At 37.6% G+C, this 24,566-nt stretch overlaps 1 protein-coding gene across 1 annotated transcript in view; it reads left to right on the top strand.

The window, feature by feature from the left end:
- The window catches only part of TMC1 (transmembrane channel like 1), a 122,412-nt gene that overhangs the window by 19,139 nt on the left and 78,707 nt on the right, over nucleotides 1–24,566 (top strand). Inside the window, exons 2-4 of the mRNA XM_036329113.1 lie at nucleotides 10,598–10,645; nucleotides 14,303–14,474; nucleotides 20,125–20,253. Of these exons, the coding sequence (XP_036185006.1) occupies nucleotides 10,598–10,645; nucleotides 14,303–14,474; nucleotides 20,125–20,253 (349 nt within the window). The remainder of the gene's footprint in view (nucleotides 1–10,597; nucleotides 10,646–14,302; nucleotides 14,475–20,124; nucleotides 20,254–24,566) is intronic.

The raw sequence follows: 24,566 nt of genomic DNA, 5'->3' as shown, positions 1-24,566 counted from the left end.
TCGATGTCTTTTGTTTGGAGCATTTAGTCCGTTTACGTTTAAAGTTATTATTGAAAGGTAGTTGTTTGTAGGCATTTCTGTTTTTGTGTGGCTGTTTTCTTTCTGAGCTTTTTATTTCTTATTTTTATACCAGTCCCTTTAGCATTCCTTGCATTGCTGGCTTGGTGGTGATAAACTCCCTTAGCCTTTTTTTGTCTGTGAAGCTTCTTATTTCCCCTTCAAGTTTGAATGATAGCCTTGCTGGATAGAGTATTCTTGGATTCAGTCCTTTGCTTTGCATCACTTTGTAAATTTCCGTCCATTCTTTTCTGGCCTGATGTGTTTCTGTTGAGAAATCATTTGACAATCTAATGGGAGATCCCTTGTATGTAACTTTCCGTCTCTCTCTTGCAGCCTGTAAGATTCTCTCTTTGTCCTGAACATTTGCCATGGTAATTATGATGTGTCTTGGTGTGGGTCTTTTTGGGTTCACCTTGTTTGGGACTCTCTGGGCTTGTGTGACTTTTTTCTTCCCCACCTCAGGGAAGTTTTCTGATATTATTTCTTCTAATAGGTTTTCTAATCCTTGTTCATCCTTCTGTTGTTCTGGTACCCCTATTATTCGTATGTTGTTTCGTTTCATGTTGTCCCAAAGCTCCCTTAGGCTCTCCTCCTGTCTTTTCATTTTTTTCTCCAATTGCAGTACATTTTGGGTGTGTTTTGCTTCCTTGTCTTCTAAATCACTAATTCGGTCCTCCGCTTCTCCTAGTCTACTGTTGATACTTTCAATGGAGTTTTTCATTGCAGCTATATCACTCTTCATATCTTCTTGGGTCTTACTTAAGTTGTTGATTTTTTCATCTGTTTCTTCTAGCTTCTTCCATATGTTATCGATTTTTTCATCTGTTTCTTCTAGCTTCTTCCATATGTTATCGATTTTTTCATCTGTTTCTTCTTGCTTCTTGCTGAGGTTGTCGATTTTTTCCTCCATCCGGTTTATGCACTCTAGGACCCTTATTCTGAATTCTTTTTCTGTCATGTTGCATGCCTCTGTATTACTTAGCTGCTTTTCTGGAGAGTCCTCCTTCTCTTTCCTTTGGGGGTTTCTTTGTCTACCCATGTTTGATCTCACTGACATATCTAGACGTTGAGTCGTTCAGTGGCTGCTCCCTTGGTGGCAGTGACTCCTTGGTCTGCGGTTCCTCTTCGGGCGGTTGCGGTAGCAGCTGCTCTTCAGTTGGCAGCAACTCCTCTGGTGGGTGCTGTTCACAGCTGTGGTGGCTCTTCTGGCTGGTGGGGCGAGGTTTCACGTACAGCTGCTGTTCCTCAGCAGAGGGTGTGGTGCTCAGGAGGTTGCTGTTGCTTGGATCTGCTGTGTTGATTTAAAGGCACAAAATACAACACAACAAGGCACCACGTACCAGGCACTATACACAAATATATTCACGATATTAATAACCCCAAATAAAGGTGACCACCTGAATTAAGAGAATTAGGGGATAAGGAAGAACGAAGAGAAAAAGAGAAAAGAGAAAAAGAAAAGAAAATTAGGGACCAAAAAAAGGAGTGCAAAAATGAAAGTGGGAAAAAGGAGGGGGGAAAGTAAAAGCGAGAAAAGAAAGGAAAAGAAAAAAAAAGAGCGAAAAGAGAGAATGAAGTGGAAGAGGGGAAGAGACTTTTTATATGAGGAGAATGCTCCTATAGAACAGCCATTAATCCCAACAAATTCCAGCAACAGCTCCCTGGAGATAAATGCAAACTAGAAACAACCAATAATATAACGATGAAAATAGAATGGAGAACACTAATCCCAAAATAAAATAAAGAGAAAATAAAATGGCACTTTAAAAAAAATGGCAAAATGGTAGCAGTAATAATACTGGTTAAAAATAAGAAGGTAGTAATTAAAAGGGTAAAATCAGCTGATAGAAAAAAGAAGAAAAAAAAAAAGAAGAGGAAAACAAAAAAAAAGAAAAAAAAAAAAAAAAAAATTGGTTTCTTAGTTAAAAGGTGAAAAAAGAAAAAAAAAAAATATTGCAGTAGTGAAGGTCCTTCGGTTCTTCTTTTCTTCAGTGTGGCTCGCCTTAGACCTGCCAGGTATTCAGGAGAGTGTTGAGTTTCCCTGCGATACACTGTTCCTCTGTGTTGTAAACCACAGTCCTTATTTTAAAGCAAGCCGCATTTGTTTCCCAGACTGCCTTATTTTGTGTTTAGCAAAGAGTCAGTTTGTGGGTCAGCCTCTGGGTGGCAGTGTTCTGGGGTTGGCCTCTGAGGCTACAGGGCCTCTCTGTCCAGTGGAAGTTCACTGCCCAGAGCTGGCTGCGTAAGAGTTACCAGTGCTGTGTTGTTGCTGGGATTGAAAATCCCTCTATAGGCCAGACCCTGTTAACTCCCAGGGACTGATCAGGTTATTTTAATCCTTGATCTCCTACAGGGTGGAATCTGGGTGTGGCTGTGCTCCTTGCCTGGGGGCTAGGGGGAGGAGTCTCACTCTCCGGAGAGAATGGCTGCCTCAGACGTGCGCTCAGGGTTGTCTCAGCACTCAATTCGCTGCCACCTCTCCCTGTCCCCCTTCTCTCCTCAGTCTCTCCCCAGATTCCACTCCTCCGCACACTCTCCCTCTCTTCAGCACAGGTGAGTGTCTGTATCCGAAATGTCCCATGAACAGGGTTCAGTGAAAACAAACAAACAAACGCCGGCCGCGGAAACGGGGAAGGCTTGGTTTCTGTAAGCTTCTTCTCTTACCGGGACTGCATGGTCTGGTCAGCTCTTCAGGCTGCCCCCTTTAGGCTCAGTCCTCTGTGATCACAGACCGAGCTCTCAATTCCCCCGTCAGCGCCAGGAATCCCGCGGTTCTCCTTTCCCCTGTTAGGGGCTGTGCCTGTCCCAAGGGACGCGGCTGTCTGCCACGCGGTCTCCCTCCGACTCTCTGGGCTCAGAGGTCTGGCAAACTTTCCTGCCCAAATCCCTGGTTTTTTTACCTTTCCAGGGGAGTTCTGCTCTTCCCGGCTGTAAACTGTCTCGCCAGCTGAGGAATTTCGCCAATTCGGGGTGGATGTTACTAGTTTCAGCTGCTCACTCCATTTGCTCAGGGACACGACCTGGGACGCGTCTGCCTATACCGCCGCCATCTTCCATATGTCTCTATAACTACAGCCATTTTAAAGAGATAATTGGTATCTTCAGGATATTATAATATTTGAAAATATGACCAGCCTTTTGGCATTTATTATATTGGGGTGTTTTTTAATGTATGTGTCTCATTGTTTGTTTTCTCAATGGTCTTAAGGAAGATACTGGAATATCCAGAAAGGTTATCAGCCTAGATCTGTTGAATTAAATGTTTCCCCTTAGACACCTTGATAATGTTTAAGGGTAATGGCCTTAGTCTGTGTTTCCCACTCCTGTGTTTCCCACTCCTGAGGAAAATGTCCTGTAGTTTAGAGGTTTATTAAGACAATTGATTGATAGAAGAACTAAATAATTCTTCCCTTTATTCAATGGCATCCAAATATTATGCTTAATCCCTTCATTTGAAGGATTTGGGATTATTACAAACCAATATCATGGGCATCTTCTTGTCCTTAACTAAGTAGCTAAAGGAGACCAAAATGTCACCATCCTGAGGATGCCTTTTAGGATACTGGTTTTAAGCTGTTCATGAAGAAACAAAATACTCAGAAAGAACCTTTGAACCTCTCTCTTTTTATGCCCAAGGGATTCATAGAAAAACCTCTTTGGGAAGGCAATTTCAGGATGCTTTAGCCTAACTTGAATTAAGTATGGTAAATAAGAGGACTTCAGGCAGGGGCCTATAAGCTAGACACCCACTCTGTCCCATTGTTCCTGAGTTGCCTGGCAAGAATTTGCCTGCCAGGTATGTTCCTTCTGCACTTTCTGAGCTACCTGTAAAGCACTCATTCTCAATTCTGAAATCTAAGACCCTGTTATCCTTTGTCCAAATTGTCATATATACCTAATGTTGCCTCACTGTTTTTGGAATTTTCATGCTTATGTGAATTTCCCAGTGCACATATTAAAATTTAATTTTCTCCTATTAGCCTGTCTTTGTTAATTTGATTATCAGCCCAGCTAGAAGAATTTAGAAGGTGGGAGGAAAAGCATTACTATTTTTATCACTCACATAGCAAAACTAAAGGGAGCTGTTGAGTTGAACTGAATCAAGTTTTATGTCTTGGGTAGATATCCTTGAGGAAGAAAAACCACACCCCATCATTTTTATTCAATTTTGCAACAGAAGCTTCTTTCCCTTCTTCACACCCACCAATAATATTGTTACCATAAATGAATGAAAGCAGAATGCTGGGGTATTCTCTGCTGGGGAGATGATACCTAATTATGGTTTGGTGACTATATCTGCCATCCAAGTGGTTCATTCTTGGAAAATTCTTTGAGGCTAAATTTACTCAGACCTTTTAGAATTTGGATTGGCTTACCTTGTTTTTGGTTTTAGAAAGCAGAATATCTAAATATTGTTCTTGACTCTAGCTTATGCAGTTTATAAATCAATCAATCCATATATATAACACTAGAGGCCCAGTGCATGGATTTGTGCAATGGTGGGGTCCCTCGGCCTGGCCTGCGCCCTCTCGAAATCCAGGACCCCTCGGTGAATGTCGGACTGCTGGTTTCGGCCTGATCCCCACAGGCCAGTTCAAAGGACCCACCAATGCACAAATCCGTGTACTGGGCCTCTAGTATGTAGATAAGATCTTTGCTTAATCTCTTCCTGTCTTCCACTTTTCCCGCTTCCCTCTGAGATTCATCAGTCTGTTCCATGTTTCCATGCCTGTGCTTTGAGCTTCTGCCCCCTGGTGGTCAGTGCTCATCATAGCTACCAGTCAAATGGTCGAACGGCTGCTTAGGCATATATTTATATACATACATACATATATACATATATATATATGTATGTATGTATATATATAATTTCTCCATATCATAATCTGCATCATCATCATCATCAGTATCATTACTATAATAAAAAATTATCAATTTTAGCAGTTGCTGGTATCTATTCACAGTGACTATTCATAAGAATGCTATATTTGAAATAGACTTTTTAAAAAGTCATAGGTTATTTTTATTTACTTATTTTATTATTGTTATTTATTTATTTATTTATTTATCTTATCTCTCTCTTTCTTTTCCTTGAGGGGAGAGATTTAATGTTTTTGTTAAGGGCCTTATAACCTGCTTCCTTAAAAAGCAAGGCAAATTTTACTTTGGAATACTATCTTAAGAAAAAAGGTACCTTTATTTTATTCATATTTTCTAGCTCCTTAACCTTAAATTGTTAAAGAAAAGCATTTCTAGGGGGAGAAATGGCTGAAAATGGCCTAGTTTTTAACTAGGCATTTCTAAAATATGGAATACTATTTGGTATGTGAATTTATAATATTTTATGTTTATAACATTTATTTAAATAAAAATAAATATACAAATAAATAATATGTAGCAAAGACAAAATGCAATTTTTGGCTTCATATTTACCTTTATATTTATCTTTTTCTATCATTTACATTAATTCTCACCCCATTTTTATTCTTTTACCTCCCTTTTTCTGCTATATTCTTTCTTTCCTCTTACTTCTCCCCACCCTCTATTTTTCTCTCTATTTTTCTCCCTTCTCCATCCATTAGTTCCATACTTTTGAGTTGCTATATACTGGTGGACACTATATTTAAGCAAAGGGTATATTAGTGAGTTGTACCATCTCTTAACAAAGTCTTAGTCAAAAACCAAAAACATCAATAAAATAAAATAATTTATAATTTGTGTTGTTGAGTAACGTTGTGAGGGGGTTCATTTCATAACCTATATCATCAATTTCTCATTCTCATTGGATCTTTCCCAATAGCATGTAGGAACATTCTAGCTAGCATAACTATCAGATTCCTGTTCCTCACTGCCCTTTCTCTCTTAAAGCCAATCAAACTCAGGCTTTGGTCATATCACTTCACTAAATCTGTGCTTGCCAAAATTATCATTGACCCCCCCCACATTACAAAATCCAGTGGTCAATTTTCAGTTCTCCTAGTACTTGACTAACATGCCTCAGACATATCTCTTTGATACATATCACTTGCCTTCCACAATCTCCTATTTTCCTCCTACTTCACTGATTGTTCATTTTCAGTCTCTGGTTGTTTTTTTCTCCCTGTCCTCTCAACTTTGGAGTCTACTTTTCTGTTTTGTTTGTTTGTTTGTGTTTTTTTTTTACATTCATTTTCCTGGAGACCCCACCTAGTCTTTAAATACATTAAAATGCTAATAATTGCAAAATTTATATTTACAGCCAAGACTTTTCTTCTGAACTTTAGATACAAATACCCACTGCTTACTCACCATAAGCTTGGATGTCTAATGGGCATCTTAAATCCAATATGTCAAATTAAACTGATCTTCAACCTAATTTTCCCATTTATGATATTCTCCCTATAGCTTTCCCCTCTCCGTGTCTTGCAACTCTATCTTTCTCATTGCCCAGGCCAAAATCCTTGGGGTTGTCCTTGATTTTTTTCCCTTCCTCTCACATCCCACACCACACCCCATACTGATTTGGAAATGTCTTTGTTACAGCATAGTTTAATATCTCTCTCAGGTAGTTTAGTCTGAGGTGAAAGGTATCCCATTTATATGCAAGGGCCGGATATTGACATTTCCTCATACACAAAAAGGAACCTCAAAAAGAATTACCCCCCAAAGCCTAAAATACATAACTAAAACATTGCCACAAAACCCAAATAAGGTGGATAAGATACTCATAACTAATTGTAGACCTCACTTCTATAAGTAGTAAGACTCCTGAACCGCAGTGTTATTTTCTTCTACAGTCTGCAAACTCCCATCCCTGAGAATTTTGCTCTGTACTCTCTTGTGAGTGTACAGTAAATGCTAATGGAATGAATGAATTTCTAGTTTCCAAAGTAATAACCTGGTGCTCCAAACATCCCTTGAAGAGTTACAAATGTGAGTCAGAGGGACAGGAAATATCATTTAACTCTTTCAGCCACTTGGCCACTCTGATCTAGAGGCACCATAAACTACTTGCAGTGCTGTAGATGAAAAAGGAAAGCCTGGAACAATATCCGCTTTGCTGAACGATTCCAGTGCTTCTGCAATGTGACATTTTGCTGTTGTTTTCCTTTTACTGTTTTTAATTACTGGGTCTATTTGCATGAAACCAGGATCTGGGTTGCCTAGGAGTTCATCTGTTCCCATTGCATATTCCTGTCTTAAATAAGCTTACTTCAATGTAGTTTAGCTTGCTGCCTCCAGCATTTTGACAGGACCTCCCCTTCTTCTTATTCACTGTCCTCCAAGTCACTCTGCAGGAGAGAGTTTATTTTTAAAGTACATAATCAATAGGCGTTGGGAAGCAGCCAAAGCATGAAGAGGTCATATAGTTGGAAATAAACTACTAGGATTGCTGAGAGGAGGGATGGCAAGAGGCCATGCCACACATTGTCTGAGAAGGGAAAGACAGCCTGTAGCTCCCATTTCAGGGTTCTGAGTTTCTTTTGCACAGGCTTTTTGTCTTGGAGGGGTTTTTTAGCTTGGTTCTTTAGCATCAATTTGAGTCGCAGGAGATACAGAGCAGCATTACAGTTGCTTTTCAGGCCAAATAGCAGTCCATTAAAATCAAGTTTGGCCCTAGCTGGTTTGGCTCAGTGGATAGAGCATCAGCCTGTGAACTGAAGGGTCCCGGGTTCCCTTTTGGTCAAGGGCACATGCCCTGGTTGCAGACTTGATCCCCAGTAGGGGGCGTGCAGGAGGCAGCCCATTGGTGATTCTCTCTCCTCATTGATGTTTCTATCTCTCTCTACCTCTCCCTTCCTCTCTAAAATCAATCAAAATACATTTTAAAAAAATCTAGTGTGGTCTGAGGCTCACAATGGAGTCTTCAATAACCTGGTCATAGTGCTGCAGAAATAAATAAATAAATAAATAAATAAATAAATAAATAAATACATATATGTATGTATATGTATATATATATATATATATATATATAGAGAGAGAGAGAGAGAGAGAGAGAGAGAGAGAGAGAGACATCAGTGATGAGAAAGAATCATTGATAAGCTGCCTCATGCATGCCCCACACTGGGGATCAAGCCTGCAACCCAGGCATGTGCCCTGACCCGGAATCAAGACGTGACCTCCAGGTTCATAGATAAACGCGCAACCACTGAGCCAAGCCAGCTGGGCCATAGTGCTGCAGTTCAGTTCTCAATTCTGATGATGCCTTTGCTGATCCTTTTGTTGTTGTTGTTAATCCTTATCCGAGGATATTTTTCCATGGATTTTTGGAGAGAGTGGAAGGGAGAGGGAGAGACACACAGAGAGAAGCATCCATGGGAGAGAGACACATAAATTGGTTGCCTCACGCATGTGGCCCAACCAGAGCCTGGGATCGACCCTGCAACCAAGGCACCTACCCTTGACTGGAATCAAACCTAGGACTCTTCAGTGTTCAGGCTGATGCTCTATCCACTGAGCCAAACCAGCTAGGCTGCCTTTGCTGACCCTTTTCATTAAGAACAAACCAATTATGATCACAATAACTATTAAAAATGACTATTCATGGCCCCTGACTCAACTGCCAGACAACGGAGTGGATTGAGTAAAGAGGGCGTTTAAGGAGAATGTGCAGATGATCACGCACTGACTGAGGCCGTCTCTGTTAGAAAGTCAGTCAGAGGAGGGGAGGGCTATGTCTGCAATACTCCCCACTACATCGTTCGGAAGCCATAGCTCCGTTTTAGTTCTTTACTTGCAGCCACCAGGATGTCTCCTCTAACGGATTTTCAGGTTTCATTTAATGGTCGTTTATGACTAGCCTTCTTGTACCTGAAAAGGTGACCTATGTTCCAGCCCTGTTTTTTCTCTCTCCTGTTATCAGAGGAAATGGATTTGTTGCTCTTCTCTTTGGCTTGGGGCATTTCATGCTGCTGCATTTATTTAATATATGATCCTTCCTAAAGATTTTCTTACATTTTTGTTCATTTAGGTTTTTTTTTCCTATTTCATTTAATTAACTATATTTAATCATGTCTAGTGGGTTGATTATCATAAATCAGCATAATATTTAGCGTGAAGTTTTGCTTTAGCATGTTGTAGAATAGACTGTGTAGCAGCCTTTGCTCTGTGTCCTTAGCTGTTTCTGTATTATACACACACTGACCAGACTCTGCCCCAAGGCCTATCTTATCACATTACTATGCCTTCCTAGGGAAGTCTCCTTTGATTGAAGAAGCTTGGAGGAGGTGGCATTAATTGCAAATAAAAGACCATGGCCTATTGTTGAATATAGAATATCTTCTTAGCCGTGTTGGCCTTCACTGTTGCGAACTCTCAGTGGTGACTTAAAGATCTTTGTGCAGATGCAGTTACAGCCAGTGACAGAAGGCACATGTCCACCCTGAACAAAAGAACACTTATTTTCACACTGCATGGCTGACGTGGAGTGATAACATTTTTGCATATTCTAAAAATTTTTATGCAGATGCTTTTTAAAGGCAAAAAGTGCTTTTACAATAATCTTCTTTGTGAATGGAATTTAGGCTCTTGGCATGTGCTGCCTTTTCAATATGCCTGTTAAGTTCTGAATAGTAAGCTTTGACAGTCGTGTGAGCAGAAACAAAACCGGAGGTTATTTCCTAGGCTCACAGCAACATTGTCATCTTTGATTTTTTTTTAACTTATGCTCATCCACCTTAAATAAAAATATAAAATTAATATTTTATAAATAAATTACTAGACCAAGATTCTAAGGAAATAGTCTGCTGTAATGTTTACCATGCCAAGTCACAGAGCTTTGCTTGTCTCTGGTTGACTAAACCTGCAATGAATGAGCAATAGTTAACAAGGAAAAAAATCTGCCAGTTAATATATGTTCCAACATTACTTTATATTAAAATTTTTATAAAATCTTTATATGCCTTTATACAAGTGGAGAAAAGCTGAAAACAAGATACTGTTTCAGTATGGGATGAGAGATAAATAGAAGAAATATTCTTTGTCTTAGGAAGAACTGTAATATCACTTATCTGCCCATTGTCAAGGTAAATCATATATTAGAAAATGTAGGCTGTATCCATATAATACTAACAGAAACTATTGAAATAGGAAATATCAGTCTTTAGGCATTTTTTGAAAGGCTCTTTGACATTGGTTAGCTAGATAGAATGAAATATTATCTGTTTTAATAAGCTAATTTGGTTATAATAACCAAATTGTGCATGTGGATATAGCTTTAGTAAAAATTCAATTTTCATAGAATAAAATAATTGAACAAACCCCAAGTCTAATTATTGCAATGCAGAATTTATTTTGGTTGAAGCTATTTTAAATTGATCTGACAGGCTTATAATTGATGTTTTGCAAATGCTTGAAGGCGATGTAGCAGAAAAGTCTTTGTACAACACTGTATAAGGAGCTGTAGCTGCAGATTTTTAATATACAGTGCTCATTTGGACGATTTTACTGAAAGTGTTTTTATTAACTTTATTATGAAAGTAATATCAGTAAAATACAGTGACTGACAATTGTACCATCAATTAAAGACTCACTATGTTTTTTCTTTCTTCAACAGTACAAATCCAAGTGGAGGAAAATGAAGATGATACCGAGGAAAGTTCAAGTAAGTGGGACTGGGCACACTCGAGATAAGTTTCCTGTGGAAAAGCATCGAGTTCAGGGCATTCATCCTCTTATCATTTGGGATTATGCTACCACATGTAAGCACGGGAACATGTGTGGCTGACTTTTTTGATGATCTCACAAAAGAGGTCAAGTCCAGCAAGTGGAATCTCCACTCCATATTCCACTCAGGTGGCACACACACACATTCCACCCAGTTTATAAGTTACTAATGATCAAGTAAGTTGGTAGTCTAGAAAACTTGCTTTTTTATTTCTCTACTATTTTCCCTGTTAAAGTCTTTGTCCTGAAAGCTTTTCACTAAGGCTGACCCTATTACAATGAAACAGATTGGCCATGTTGATTGAACTGAGCAGGTGGTTCAAATAAAATGAATCAGCAAGTTCTTTTGTAATTTACCCAAATTGCTCTGTTGTTTTTACTTTGTGTAGGTTCAGGGCAAGAGCCAGGATTGAAACCCCTTTCCAGACATGCAGCTCTCTCGTGGCTAGAAAAATCATTATGTGAGCAAAAGCTTCAAATGTACCAAAACTGAAAGGAAAAGCTGCATCTTGAGAATAGTTCAATTAGATGATACATCAACACTATGAATTTAATAACCTGAGCTCAAGATGGCCACCAGCGAATGTTCACAATGCCATTTGTTTTTATTAATTTGGTGCATTCGTATGAAAACAGCCCAGAATCTCACGCAGATCCTGGATACCATGGCTTGAATACTGTAGGGGTGGGGAAATTCTTTTCCCTCTACCCTTCTAAATTTTTACTAGTAGCTGAGACCCCTGTAATATAAGACAGTTTAACAAGAGAAAATAAACACAGACAAGTTTCTTAACACTTATATCATATATAAGTGATAAGGAAAAACTAAGTAAACTATCTGAAGTGGCTTAGAATTATACGTAAATACTCTTAATAGGAAAAAGGAAGGGGGATATTGGCCTTTTAAGAGAGAATAAATGATTTTTAGGAAAGATGAATGGGCCCTTTGAAGAATACATGGGAAGTATGATAGTTTGCGACAAAGTTTGCCGAGATAATGGTGTCTGTTTCTAGTCTTCTGTCCTTGGATGTGTCAACCTTCCCTGGGGATGAAACTCCTGGGGAGAGGATTTATGATAATTGAATTCCGGTTGGAGGCTGTGTCCTTAGGCAGATAAGGGAGTTCAGAGAAAGCCTGTTTCTGAATTTGCTGTTTTAAAAGTGTCTACAGCTCAAAGTAATCACCGTAACAAGGTGGCATATTTTGGGGTAGTATATCTTGAAATCCAACAGTCATATTTTGAAGTGGCATATTCTGCTACCCTTTAATACTGAATTGAGACCATTCCAAAAGGTAACATTATATGCAAATGTGCATTTAGTAGGCAACTGCAAACATTAATATTTTTAGAATTTGAATATTTGGAAATTAGTTAAAGTACTAAAGACTGCCTTTTGTTCTTAAGTGGTAAAAGATAAATCTAATGATACACTTTCCATCCATGGTAAACAGTGCAAGTTTAATCATTTACCTTTAATACCTTAATATACTAAAATGTAGAGTATTAAGCGGCTGCTTGAATTCTTGAGTTATTTGTGGGTGAAATTGTTCCTCAATCCCTGTCAAGCTTTGTCCTTTCTATAATCAGAGACTAATGTGCCTAATAAAGGCTTGGTACATTTTCAGAATGGCAGAACATGCAGATAACATATGGCATTTGCCACAATATTTAACCAGTGGAAAGTCACTTTTGGTTTTGATAACAGAGTAGTTTTCAAAACCTAGTTTCCGTGCTAACCAAACTTTAGTAACGTAGGCAATGATTTGAAATATAAGTAAAAAAGTTTGGATAACAAATGTTAAAAGATCAAATGCATATGCAAAAATGAACATATTTAACTATTAAATGAGGAATGTGATGAGGCATGACAATCAGTTCAAAGGCAAATCCAAAGAACAGACACAATTTTAGATCAGGAATATTGAAATGATATGCAAATGAAGACATGACTGTTTTGTGGGTTGTTTTTTATTTCTTTCTTTTTTTGGTGGAGGATGATTATTTCTCAACTAAACAGTTTTTTGTGTGTCTGCATACAATAATTATTTTGCATTACTATCCAGTTATCTATAATTTACTGAATTACAAAGCAGCTCCCCAAAATCAGAATCAGATAACACAGAAGGCTATGTTGCAGACAATTTATAATTTTCCATTGAAGTATAAATTTTTTCCTACCGTAGCTTTAAAGTAAAGGGATAGTAATAAGTATGAGTAATATTTGATTTTTATAGTAGTTGATTCTAAATATCAGAAGAAGTTAAGAATATCAAAATTTCACAAAGATGAAAGTGAAGTAGGATTATATGTTACTAGAGGCCTGGTGCATGAAATTCATGCACAGAGGGTGGGTCTCTCAGCCTGACTTGCACCCTCTCCAATCTGTGAGCCCTCAAGGGAGCCCTCTCCAATACGGGAGCCCTGATGGCTTAGGCCCACTCCCCATGGTTCTCTGCTCTCTGCAGAGCCTGGCCGCTTCATGTCCGCTGCCCAGAGGCTCTCCATGGCCCAGAGGCCCTCTGCGGCTGGGGCAGGATGCTTGCCTCATTGCCGTGGCGAAAAACCAAGTGGCCCGCCCCAGCCGCTCTGCGCCTGCTGCCCAGAGGCCCTCTGCAGCTGGGGCTGAAGGCTTGCCTCATCGCCATAGCGATGAAGCAAGCATTCCACCAGGCCGCTCATGCTGCCCACTCTAAGCGGTTGCCCCCCAAGACTGGGGGACTCCAGCGGGGCTCAGGGAACTGGGCACCGCTATTTTGTGGCTACAGGCATCACCATATTTGTGATGGAGTGATGGGTAATTTGAATATTACCCTTTTATTAGATAAGATAAACTGTGAAGGAAGGAACTGAATTCTCTTTCTACTCTTTACCTGGAAGCTTCCTAAGAAATTATAGACAAATGAGGTATTGTTAATTGATAAAAAAAAAAACCAAAAACATCATTTCTTTCAGGTTTACATTGAATTTGTATTTATAAGTTATTCCCCTTCCTTCAGATCAAATGATCAAGCAAATTTATTTACTATCAATTTCATTTGAGAAAGGGATATTTAGGGAAAAGAAGAAAGAAATATTTGGAATCAGAAATGAGGATAATTTAAATTAGGAGAAGTCTCAAGGGCTGTTAATGTCTTCAAAATTATTCTAGTTTATAGCCTTTCCTTGTCATTGCTATGCTTTGTTCTAAGATAGAAGTAGTAGTAAACACATAGTGTTTAATCAGTCAGCCCTATGTGTTGGATTGGTAACCTCTACACTTGGTTTAAAGGTCATAATGTGATATTAAATTCCAAGTCATCTTGTTACCCAAGTAAATGAAGACTGGAATCCTAAAGATTATTAAAATTTGTAGCTCCACATTCACGTATTTGAGTAGATGAACCACAAAAGAAATGATAATTTAGGTAAATGTTATGTGTATGGCAGGCTATGAAATATATATAGCATAATAAGTACATCTTACCGTGATATGGAGAATTTCTGGATTGTGGTGTCAGATGTGTGACAGTATAATTAAAAAATAAGAATACATTTGGTAGCAGGAAAGAACACTTTCTGCTATTGCTTACTGAAGCATTAACTGGTATGTTTAGGTGAAGAGGAAGAGGAGGATGAAGATAAATTACCTCGAAGAGAGAGCATGAGACCTAAGAGGAAACGGACCAGAGATGTTATTAAAGAGGAAGACTTACCACCTGAACCAGAGGATGAAGAAACAAGGAAGGCCAGAGAAAAAGAGAGGAAGAAGAAGTTGAGGAGGGGAGCGTAAGTTAGTTCTGATCTTTAACTGAAATTGTTATTCATTCAAAAGCACCTGATGCTGAAAGAAGACCATGCCCTTTAGGCACTCTTTGGCTTTAAAATTGGTAATTAAAACTACTTTTAGAAAGACAGGCTTAATTTGATACTGCCATTTTACTCCATTTAGTTAAATGTATTTTAATATTAAAATAGAATTTATAAATCAATGTATATTAAAAAATGGCCTAAGAGGAATTCTCATATGAGAGATCTAAATTGTCATAGTTCATAACATATAATTAATTTAAAAGTTTTAAATAGATCCCACTGATTATATTCATTATTATTGAAGTAGAAAAGTCCTAAACAATGAGCCCCAATCATTTTATTTTATGGAGCAGGAATTGGAAAACTATGGCTAATTCTAGCCCAAGAGCTAACAATGGTTCTTATCATTTTAAAGGGTTATTAATTTAAAAAAAAGACAAATATGGAACAGAGCTGCATGTAGCACTCTAAACCTAAAATATTAACTATCTCTCCCTTCACAGAAAAAAAAAGTGTACGGCCTGCTGTTGCAGAGGATTGGGGTGGTCATTTCCTTTTAATGCACTGTTTATTTTTTAGTTCCACCAGGCCAACATTTTGCTGAGTGCTGACTTTGTGTAGAATAATATATCAAATGCTGTTTAGGGAAAATCCAAGAAAATAATTTTCTGGTCTTTGCTTTCCAGAAATTTGTAGATAGCAGACAGGTTGGAAAACTATGTATGTAAACAAATCTAATCATAGAAATCCTAGATCCCTTGGAAAGGGTTTAAGAGAATAGCCAACCCACTCTTGCCAATCCCAGGTGGTAGGACCATGGAATCACTACCAGGTGAGGAGATCTCCTCCCAAACACTCCTAGGACTAAATCAGGGGTCCTCAAACTTTTTAAACAGGGGGCCAGTTCACTGTCCCTCAGACCGTTGGAGGGCCGGACTATAGTTTTAAAAAAACAAAACTATGAACAAATTCCTATGCACACTGCACATATCTTATTTTGAAGTAAAAAAACAAAATGGAAACAAATACAATATTTGTATTTGCATGTGGCCCACGGGCCATAGTTTGAGGACCGCTGGACTAAATGATGAGGAACTTTCTAAGATGGCCTTTCAAGATGACGACACACTCTAGTGTTCAGTGATTAGCTATCACTTTCCTCCTATAAGTAATCACAATGAAAAACAACTGTATGAAAATTATGCCAGGTAGAGAAGCTTAGTATTAATAGAGTGTGGTTCCTTTTAAAATAAAAGAGTAACCTTTATTATATTTTTATTAATATATGTTTTTAAATGTCCCTCCTCTTTTTTTCTCCTCCTCTTCTTCCTTCTCTTTCTTTTCGTTCTCCTTCTTCCCAACCTTCTTCTCTTTCTTCTTTCTTTTATAACCCAGGCACCACCTGCTTTAAATTTTAACTCTGGCATTTAAAAAATGTATTTTTATTGGTTTTTAGAGAGAGAGGAAGGGAGAGTGAAATAGAAAGAGAAACATCAATATGAGAACGGCACATCGATCAGCTGCCTCCTGCACACCCCCTACCAGGGATCGAGTCCACAACTGAGGCATGTGCCCTGACTGAGAATTGAACCAGCAACCTCGTGCTACACGGGACAATGCCCAACCAACAGCCACAGCAGCCAGGACTGGCTGGCATTTTTTGTGTTTTCTTTTAAAATACCTGTATGCTTTGTTCCTTTTAAAAATAAAAGACAACATACTTTACGTTCTGTGTCTTAATACTTGTTTTTTAGTAATATTTTATATTAGCAAAGCTTATACATCTGACAGTAGTATTTCACCGAGAACACATCACCAATACATATGCACGACACAGGTTGTACTCTAGAATTTGCCTCTGCTCTCCACTGATAAGAGGTCCTTTTAAAAAAGTGAGTTGGGTGGGAATTTCTCTGCTTTCTCAGTTTGCTTAAGGCACTCATGCCAGCTGCTCAACCTCTAGGGATTGGACTATAAGAATCAGCCAGGTCTTGGCCCCTGTTGCTTGAGGGAATCTTGTTCCTTTGACAGTGTTCATCCTTAGCTGGTCCTCAGAAACCCACCCCTGCTTCCCTACCTCCCCACTCCTCCACAGAGCCAAACTCGGCTAAAATGAACTTCGTCTTCATGGGTTTTGCCAGTTATAATGCTGTTGTTAAAATTTGTGCAACTATTTTGAATAGTATCATACATTATTTGGGATGATCGATAGTTCTGATATCTGTTTAAAGGTCCATTTTCTATTGTTCATTTTGAAGACAAGTATCATTTAAAAAAGAATGTGTTAGCAGATATATTTTGAGAAAGATTAGTAGGCAAATCAGCGCACATTTATTTAGGTTAGTTAATTCATCGTCTTTTAAAATTTAAATGTTCAAGTGAAACACCTTAGGGAATTTCCCTTGTTGCTGACCAAACATTTGAAACCAACTAAAACCAAGGTTATAATGCTATCTTTGGAGATGGTTAAAAAAACACTGCCCTGTTAGACATTTTGGAATATTTCTAATAAGATTACAGGTTATTCTTGACCCAGTTTTAAGTGAATAAGTAATATGTTCATAGCAGTGAGAAATTCAGCATATTATGCCTCCTTTTTCCTAACATCTGTTGTTTAAAGAAATCAAACTTAAGATAGAAAGCCATGCTTGCATAAATTAGCCCTAAATTTTAGAAGATGAAGCATGTTTGTGCTATATTCTTTTAATATGATTAGCACTTTTTTTGAGTGGTTCCTAGAAAAGCAGTTTCCCTGTAATACTGGTGAAAATATTTTAATAATATGTGAAGGTAGCTCATCCAACAGCCCTACCTTATAGCACAGCATGATTCACCTGCAGCCATCAACCATTAACAACAAAAGCTTAAAAAATGTACCAGTCTGGGATCAATTAATGTAGGAATAAATGTCTTTACATACCATACTGGAAGACATTGTTATATTTCAGTAAACTTCAAGCACATGGGTTAATAATAACACATCATCCAAAAAAATTCTATATATAAACACATTCAATAAATATTTATCCAGCTCCACTTCTGTGGAAGATAATTTGCTCATGTCTTTGGAATACATGGATATGAACATGCAATTGCCTGCATTCTTCAGAAATTTATAATATAGATAAGGGAGAGGCCACATAGACACAAAATATTATGGAACAAGACAGTATAAATGTGCCACAGAAGAAGTACAAAGAGGTTAGAAGTGTTAGAGAAGAGAAAACTATTCTCATAGGGATAATCAGAAAAGGGGTTATTGAAAATATTTATTATGATTTTTGAAGGAATCATAGAATTTGGATAGGTTACACATATTAAGTATGTACTGGGTTTAAAATATCAGTAAAGCATGTAATTAGTGTTATTAGGTTTCTATTAAGTGGTTTCTAAAAATTGGTATTAAAGAAATAAGGTTTAGTTGCATGGTAAATCTATACTAGCATATTGAATAGATCATTCTTTCATTCTTTTATGATGCTGGATTAAATCAGGTACTGTTTTGTATGATTCTTAATGGACACTCAGTAATATTAAGCTCTAAAGTACTTAAGTGTAAATATTGTGAATTATTTTGGGAGGGTGGACAAGTTAAAGACTTAAAATATCAAGCAATTGAATTATTAATCTTAAATCCTTTTTGGTTTTCTAATTGAATACATTTTTGATAGTTTCTTGACACACATATATATTTTCTTTTTGATAGTTTCCATAAAGATTTCAGTAAAACAATTATCTATATAGTTTAGGTTTAGTCTCTGTCTACTTGGAAATAATATTTTGAGTAATTTTTACTAAAATGTATGTTTCCTCCCGGGACAAACCAACTCACATATTATTCTAATTTGGCAAATTAAAAAGCAAACTGGCTGTAGATGTACTAAAAATATCCTCAGGTATTTATGTCACCATAAGATTTTTGTATAGTAAACACCAAGTAATTACGACAGAAATAACCTAATGGCAATCAGAGTTGCATTTTAGTCGAGTGTCCTTTTATAGTTCTCTTGAGTCAGGATAACTATTCTAAGCAAAAATATCTGAATTGGCCAAAAACCCAACTGTCAACAGGAAGTGCTATTTGGGAAGGTTAATATGAAATTTTGTTTTAGCAATCATGATATGATTAAATATGGGTTGGTGAGTAAGAGAGGAGATTGCAAAGTCACTTTATAGGGTGACTTATAAAACTATGGGTATGTCCTTGTGTTTCTCAACTGGAAGTTTCAAAAACAGCTTTTGCCATATTCCTACTGTGTTTAGTCATAAAACTTAGTGAGCAGCAAAATATGTTTTTGACTAACTCTGAGTGAGATCCCAATGTCTTTGTGAGGGTCTAGTTAGTAGAAAAAAATTTCAACAGTTAATTAAACCAAGAGCACTTAACAGAGGGACTACTTAATAAATAATAAATAATTGTTAACTAGGTTACTGGAAAAGTGAAAAGAGAGCACTAACATATCATGGTGATAGCAACTTTAGGAAATAGCTACCACCCAAGGGCAAGGCTAGAAGATCAATGAAAAGAGATTGAAATTAAAACTGAGAAGCATCGAGAAGGGACCTACAGAGCTATCAACCACTGCAGAGGGGACGTGCTCAAGTGATAAAGCTCATCCTGCTAGTGTTGGAAACATTGGCCAACTAGAGTCCCATGCAGCTGTGGGAGCCCTGAAGCTCCTACAGGGGAGAAGCATTGATAAGGAGGGAGCATCACCCCAGAGGAGCAAGCAAAACTAAAGGAAAGACCAAGTTCCTTCTTAGTATCAACCTATTGGCAACCTAGTACTGAGCCAGCTGACAAAGCAGAAATGTGCCCTAGAATCCCAGACCCAGCATTGCAATATTAAGTACAAAAAGGTGAGTTTGAAGAAACAATATTACCAAAAAAATTGATCTCTACAATATGGCATGACATTCCTCCATTTAAAATTATGTTGCTCATGTTTTCATTTCATTTTCTTCGAGTTCTGGACCCTATAATATTTTAACAATACAAGGAACACAGAAAAGAAATAGCTCATTTGCTCAGTAAGAAACTAAATTCCCTTGAAAGCTTCTTCAAAGGACTTACTTCCACAAAATATAATTCAAATTGAATTTTATCAATTGAAGTTTTGAGCTTAATTACAAGGTTAAGTGAGCTTTGAGAAACGAATTTTTTATTTTTTCCCATTTCAATTTTTCTCTCTTTCTCTGGAGTCAAAGCTAACTTGAAAAATTTAAGGGCACTTCAAAGACATCTTCATCTCTTATTTACTATCCTTACTGAAAAATAAAGTTTAAAAATGAAATATGGAATTGGCAGGGGCAATGTATAAGGAACAAAGAGGAGAGAAAATAATCTGAATGATAGATCTGTAACTATTCTGAGAGTTTGAGTCTGTGGACTATTTATATCAGAACAGCTTAGTTTCAGGCCATCAGAATGTAAATGCTATTCTTTAAAGTTATGGGAATTCCAGAAATCCTGAATCTGTGTTCAGGGGCAAGCCCCAATGCTTATGGATATCAGTAGCCACTATGTACAGCCAAGTTGATAAATGACTGAGTTTCTGATCTCATTTTTCTTTAAGTTTGGAAGTCAAGTAAGACATAAATTTATTAAGTTTTTTTCCTTTTAAAGGGACGAAGATGATGAAATTGATGAAGAGGAATTGGAAAGATTGAAGGCAGAGTTAGATGAGCAAAGACAAATGATTGCTAATGTCAAATGCAAGCCTTGGAAAATGGAGAAGAAAATTGAAGTTCTCAAGTAGGATGCCACTTTTCATAATTAGAAATGCTTTATTTGATATTGGTTTTCTAAATCCTTTGTGTATTACCTATATTTAACATGTAATGCTATATATTATATGTCACATAAATAATACTTATACATATAATACTCATTGTATGTAATGATCATGGTCATACATACACGTATAATATGTCATATATATGTCATCACTAGAGAGGCTGGGCTAATAACTACAAACTTAAAACTATAAGCAAATTTATTGTTTGGAGTCTTATCATCCCTGTGGTCACCTTTGATCGTTTATTCCTTGAACTAAGAGTTTTCTTAGTTTAATACATTCATTACTATCCCTCTGAAAAAGATACATTTGAATTTTACAAGTTTGTGTAGATTGCACACTCTTATTTCTCTACAGAGTACCAGCCTCAAGTGATATTTTAGGTGATGGCTTTCTTTAAAATGCAGGGAGGATGCTAAGCCAACAGCACAGGAAATAAGATTCTAACTTAAGGGCTATGTTAATGACTAGTCCCTGGTTACATGACAGTGACCCGATTTTACTCTTATATTGAGTACTGATGAGGGGCAAATGTACTCAGAGACACACAGATTTATAATCTCCTGATATTAAAAGTCAAATGCTTATCCTTTTCTGGAGGATAGAAGTGGATCCCCCCTGCTCTCTTGCCATGGTGGTTGGGGGAGGCGGGGTGTAAAAAAGGGAATGTGTCTGTGATAACAGTCATGTTTGCGTAAATGTTCCTGCTACAGGTTGCATTTTTCACACAACCATTTTAAAAAATAGTGGTGCATTTCCAAAGCTATCCCTCCAAAAGCCTATTAAACTTACAATGTTAAATGTTATTTTATATATCTAGTGAAAGTGATAGTATTATTGTCCCTGGTGATGAAAAGAGAATGAAGTCAGGATAACTCACTTCTAGTCTTGGCTCTGAAAAAGCTTGTGTGTTATTTAAGGAAATTGCTTAACCTTCTAGGGCCTCACCTCATGTTCAAAATAAGATAGTCTAGATCTACCTTGTGAGGAAGGGAACCTAGTCACCATTTATAATGGTATTGTTTTGTGTTGTGGAGTAAGGTTTTCCAAGTTTCAAATAATGATTTTCCCAGCACACTGCATCACACGATTGTTGCTGGGAACTCCTGCGTGTCCGCATGTACACACCAGCCGCGAGAGAAGGCAAAGGCAAGCAACATTCCTAGTTCCATGGACTTACAAATGTGTGTGCATGTGCGCTTATGTGTGTTAAAAGTTTTCATTCACTGAAGTGTCAATGATGCTAAATGATAGGTTTAAAAATATCTTTACTTGGCAAAATAGAAGATTGGCAGCCTTATGTTGACTCCCAAAATATATTTTGAAATATTATTGGCCTTGAAATCCCCAAACCTGAGAACCATAGGTGACTGTAAATAGAAAGTCAAGTCACACAACTGGAAAGCGATAATATTGTGACCTTTCCAAGCCTGGTATGCAATTGTGCAAGAATGCCAAAGAGCATCTCTTCCCTTCCCACCTGTTGGAGTGCTAGAAATCCATCCCCCGCACCCCCTGGCCTGTTTCTCCCGTGTGCGGCAGTGGAGCATACATGGGCTTCAGACTTAAGCTTGAATTTCAGATCTTCCACTTAATAGCTGTGCAGTTTTAAATGAATTATGTAGTTCTTATGGTTCCTTATGAAATTACATGAATTTTGAGGATTATGGGAATCATCAAGTGAGATAATTCATGTAACACACTTAGCTTGGTGCCAGAATAGAGCATGTACTCGTAGCTGGGAAATACCCTAACCCTAACCCTCCTGTCCGCAGCTGGCACTGTAATCACTGAGCCAAACCAGCCAGGGCAGTAGAAGTCACTTAAAAAAATATTTATTTGGATAACAAAAATGTTTATTTATTTATTTTTTTAAAAATATATTTTTTATTAATTTCAGAGAGGAAGGGAGAAGGAGATAGAGACAGAAACATCAATGATGAGAGAGAATTATTGATTGGCTACCTCCTGCACGCCCCACACTGGGGATCCAGCCCGCAAAGCGGGCATGTGCCCTTGGTCAGAATTGAACCTGGGACCCTTCAGTCCACAGGCCAACTCTCTAACCACTGAGCCAAAAACTGGCTAGGGCCAAAAATGTTTATTTAGCCATGATACTGACTGCTTTAATTTTTGACCCAGTATTTCTGGAAGCTGCCCATTGGCTGACTAGGCCTGGTGATTTATTAATGAAACACACAGTGAGGCCAAGAAAGTTACTTTTAGGATTTCATTTCCATTCAAACGGGTGCTGGAAACTGTCAGCTAGTCATTCATATAACATTCTTCCTTACTTGACCTCCCTGCATCCTCCCATTCTTATTTTTTTTTTAATTTATCCTCTCTGAGCTTTGTTTTCTATATATGAAAGAATAATACCTACCTTGAAGGATAGTTGCAAGTGATAAATGAAATTATGATAGTTAATGAATAATAGCTAACATTTATAAAATAATTAGTATGTACCAGGCACCATTCTCAGTGCTTTAGGTCTATTAACTGATTTAATCCTTTCTATAACTCTGAGAAGTACTACTACTATTATCTCAACTTATGGGTCAGGAAAACTCATGGATGCCAAGGTTAAGAAACTTGTCCAAGGTTACAGCATAAGGCTTGATACCTAGTAGGCACTTGTCAAACAGTAGATAAATTGGATGCCCATGTTACATTTTGATCTACAAAATTCAAATACACTGATTGCCATCCTTATGGGTTTAACTCAGATGTTAGGTGACTAGATCTGTCCTGCCTATAAGAGGTGGCCACACTAACCAGGTAGCAGCCACCACAGGTGAAACGCAACACCTGGGTGGAAAATAACAGCTCTACTTATTACTCATCCTGAAACCTAAAACTTTTCACTATATCAGAACATTCTAGGTTGTAGATTAAAAGCCCTCATGACTAAACCTAAATAAGTAACCACTTTATTTTGTTTTAGTAGAATAGAATAGGATTTGGATTGAAAATTAAAGAGACATGGACTCTGATCTAAGCTCTATCTCTAATTTCACCTCTATGAGCCTGGGCTTATTTATTTATAGAATGAAGGGGTTGGACTGTGGCCTAAGGTTTTCAAACAGCTATCCTCAGAGTTCAAGTGGTTTGGTGAAATCCCTTCAACCCAAGGGAGGCGGAGGTAGGAGGGCTGCTCGGCCTCAATGCCAACTTCAAGCAGAGGAGACCTACGGTTTCTCTCTTCTACACAATGTACTTCCATATAAAGCATTCATTTAAAATAAAAATGCTTCTGTGCTTAGTCACATAAAAAACAGTTTTTTAAAAAAGCAACACTTAGCTAGATATTTAAAGAAGCTTATTTGGGGGAGGGAGCAGTTCTCACACTTTAGGAGTCTACATGTTAGGGTACGTTCCAAGTATACTATTGCATGGGACTGGCAGTTGTGTAGAAGCCATTTTATTTTATTTTTTTAATCCTCACCCCCAGGACACCTTGTCTATTGCTTTTCAGAGTGAAAGGGAAGAAGAAGGAGGGCGGGGAGGAGAGAAAGAAAAAAACATCGACCTGAGAGACACATTGATCGGTTGCCTCCCTCAAGCGCCTAACCCTAACCCTAACCCTACCAAAAATTCTCCTCCTTTATTTATGTCATGATTTACTTAATCTTTCTTACCTGTATGGCACCATTTTACCATAGTTACATGGAGATGTCCTATTCTTCACCTTAATTTGGCAGCCTTTTCAGGTGGCCCACAGGCCTCATCCCTTTTGAAGAGTTGTTAAGGAATTTATGATGCTTGCACCAACCTCAAAATCTCAAGCACACAGCCTCGTTAAATCAGCTTGACATTCTGCCCAGATAGTTGGTATAATGATACTGGGAAAATTGATCTAAAAATGCTAATATTGAAAGATACTTCACAAGAATCTTGGCAATCAATTGTATTCACTACTTTCTACAAACATCTATTCATCCAGAATTCAAATACCCTCAAATTAAAACAAACAGGGGTTTTTCTACAGTATACTGTAAGATAATAATAATTATAATTAAGACAATATTAGACATAGGAAAGTTCTAAAGTTTTTTTTTTCCGAATAGATAAAGTGTGGTTACTATTATCTTAATTTCATTTCATTGTACTTTATTTCCTAGAGTCTTATCATTCAATGTGTTATATATGGTAACACACACTGCATCAGTTTTTTGTTTTGTTTTGTTTTGTTTTGCAGCGTGCTAGGGTACTCTACCCTCCAATTTTTGATAGCAATTTACCTTGCACTCTTTAGAATTTCAGCTGTCTA

This window comes from Myotis myotis, unplaced genomic scaffold (genome assembly GCF_014108235.1).
Source record: "Myotis myotis isolate mMyoMyo1 unplaced genomic scaffold, mMyoMyo1.p scaffold_m19_p_12, whole genome shotgun sequence".
Taxonomy (NCBI): Eukaryota; Metazoa; Chordata; class Mammalia; order Chiroptera; family Vespertilionidae; genus Myotis; species Myotis myotis.
Note: the sequence above shows the minus strand (reverse complement) of the source record. Positions and strands in the feature narration are given on the sequence as shown.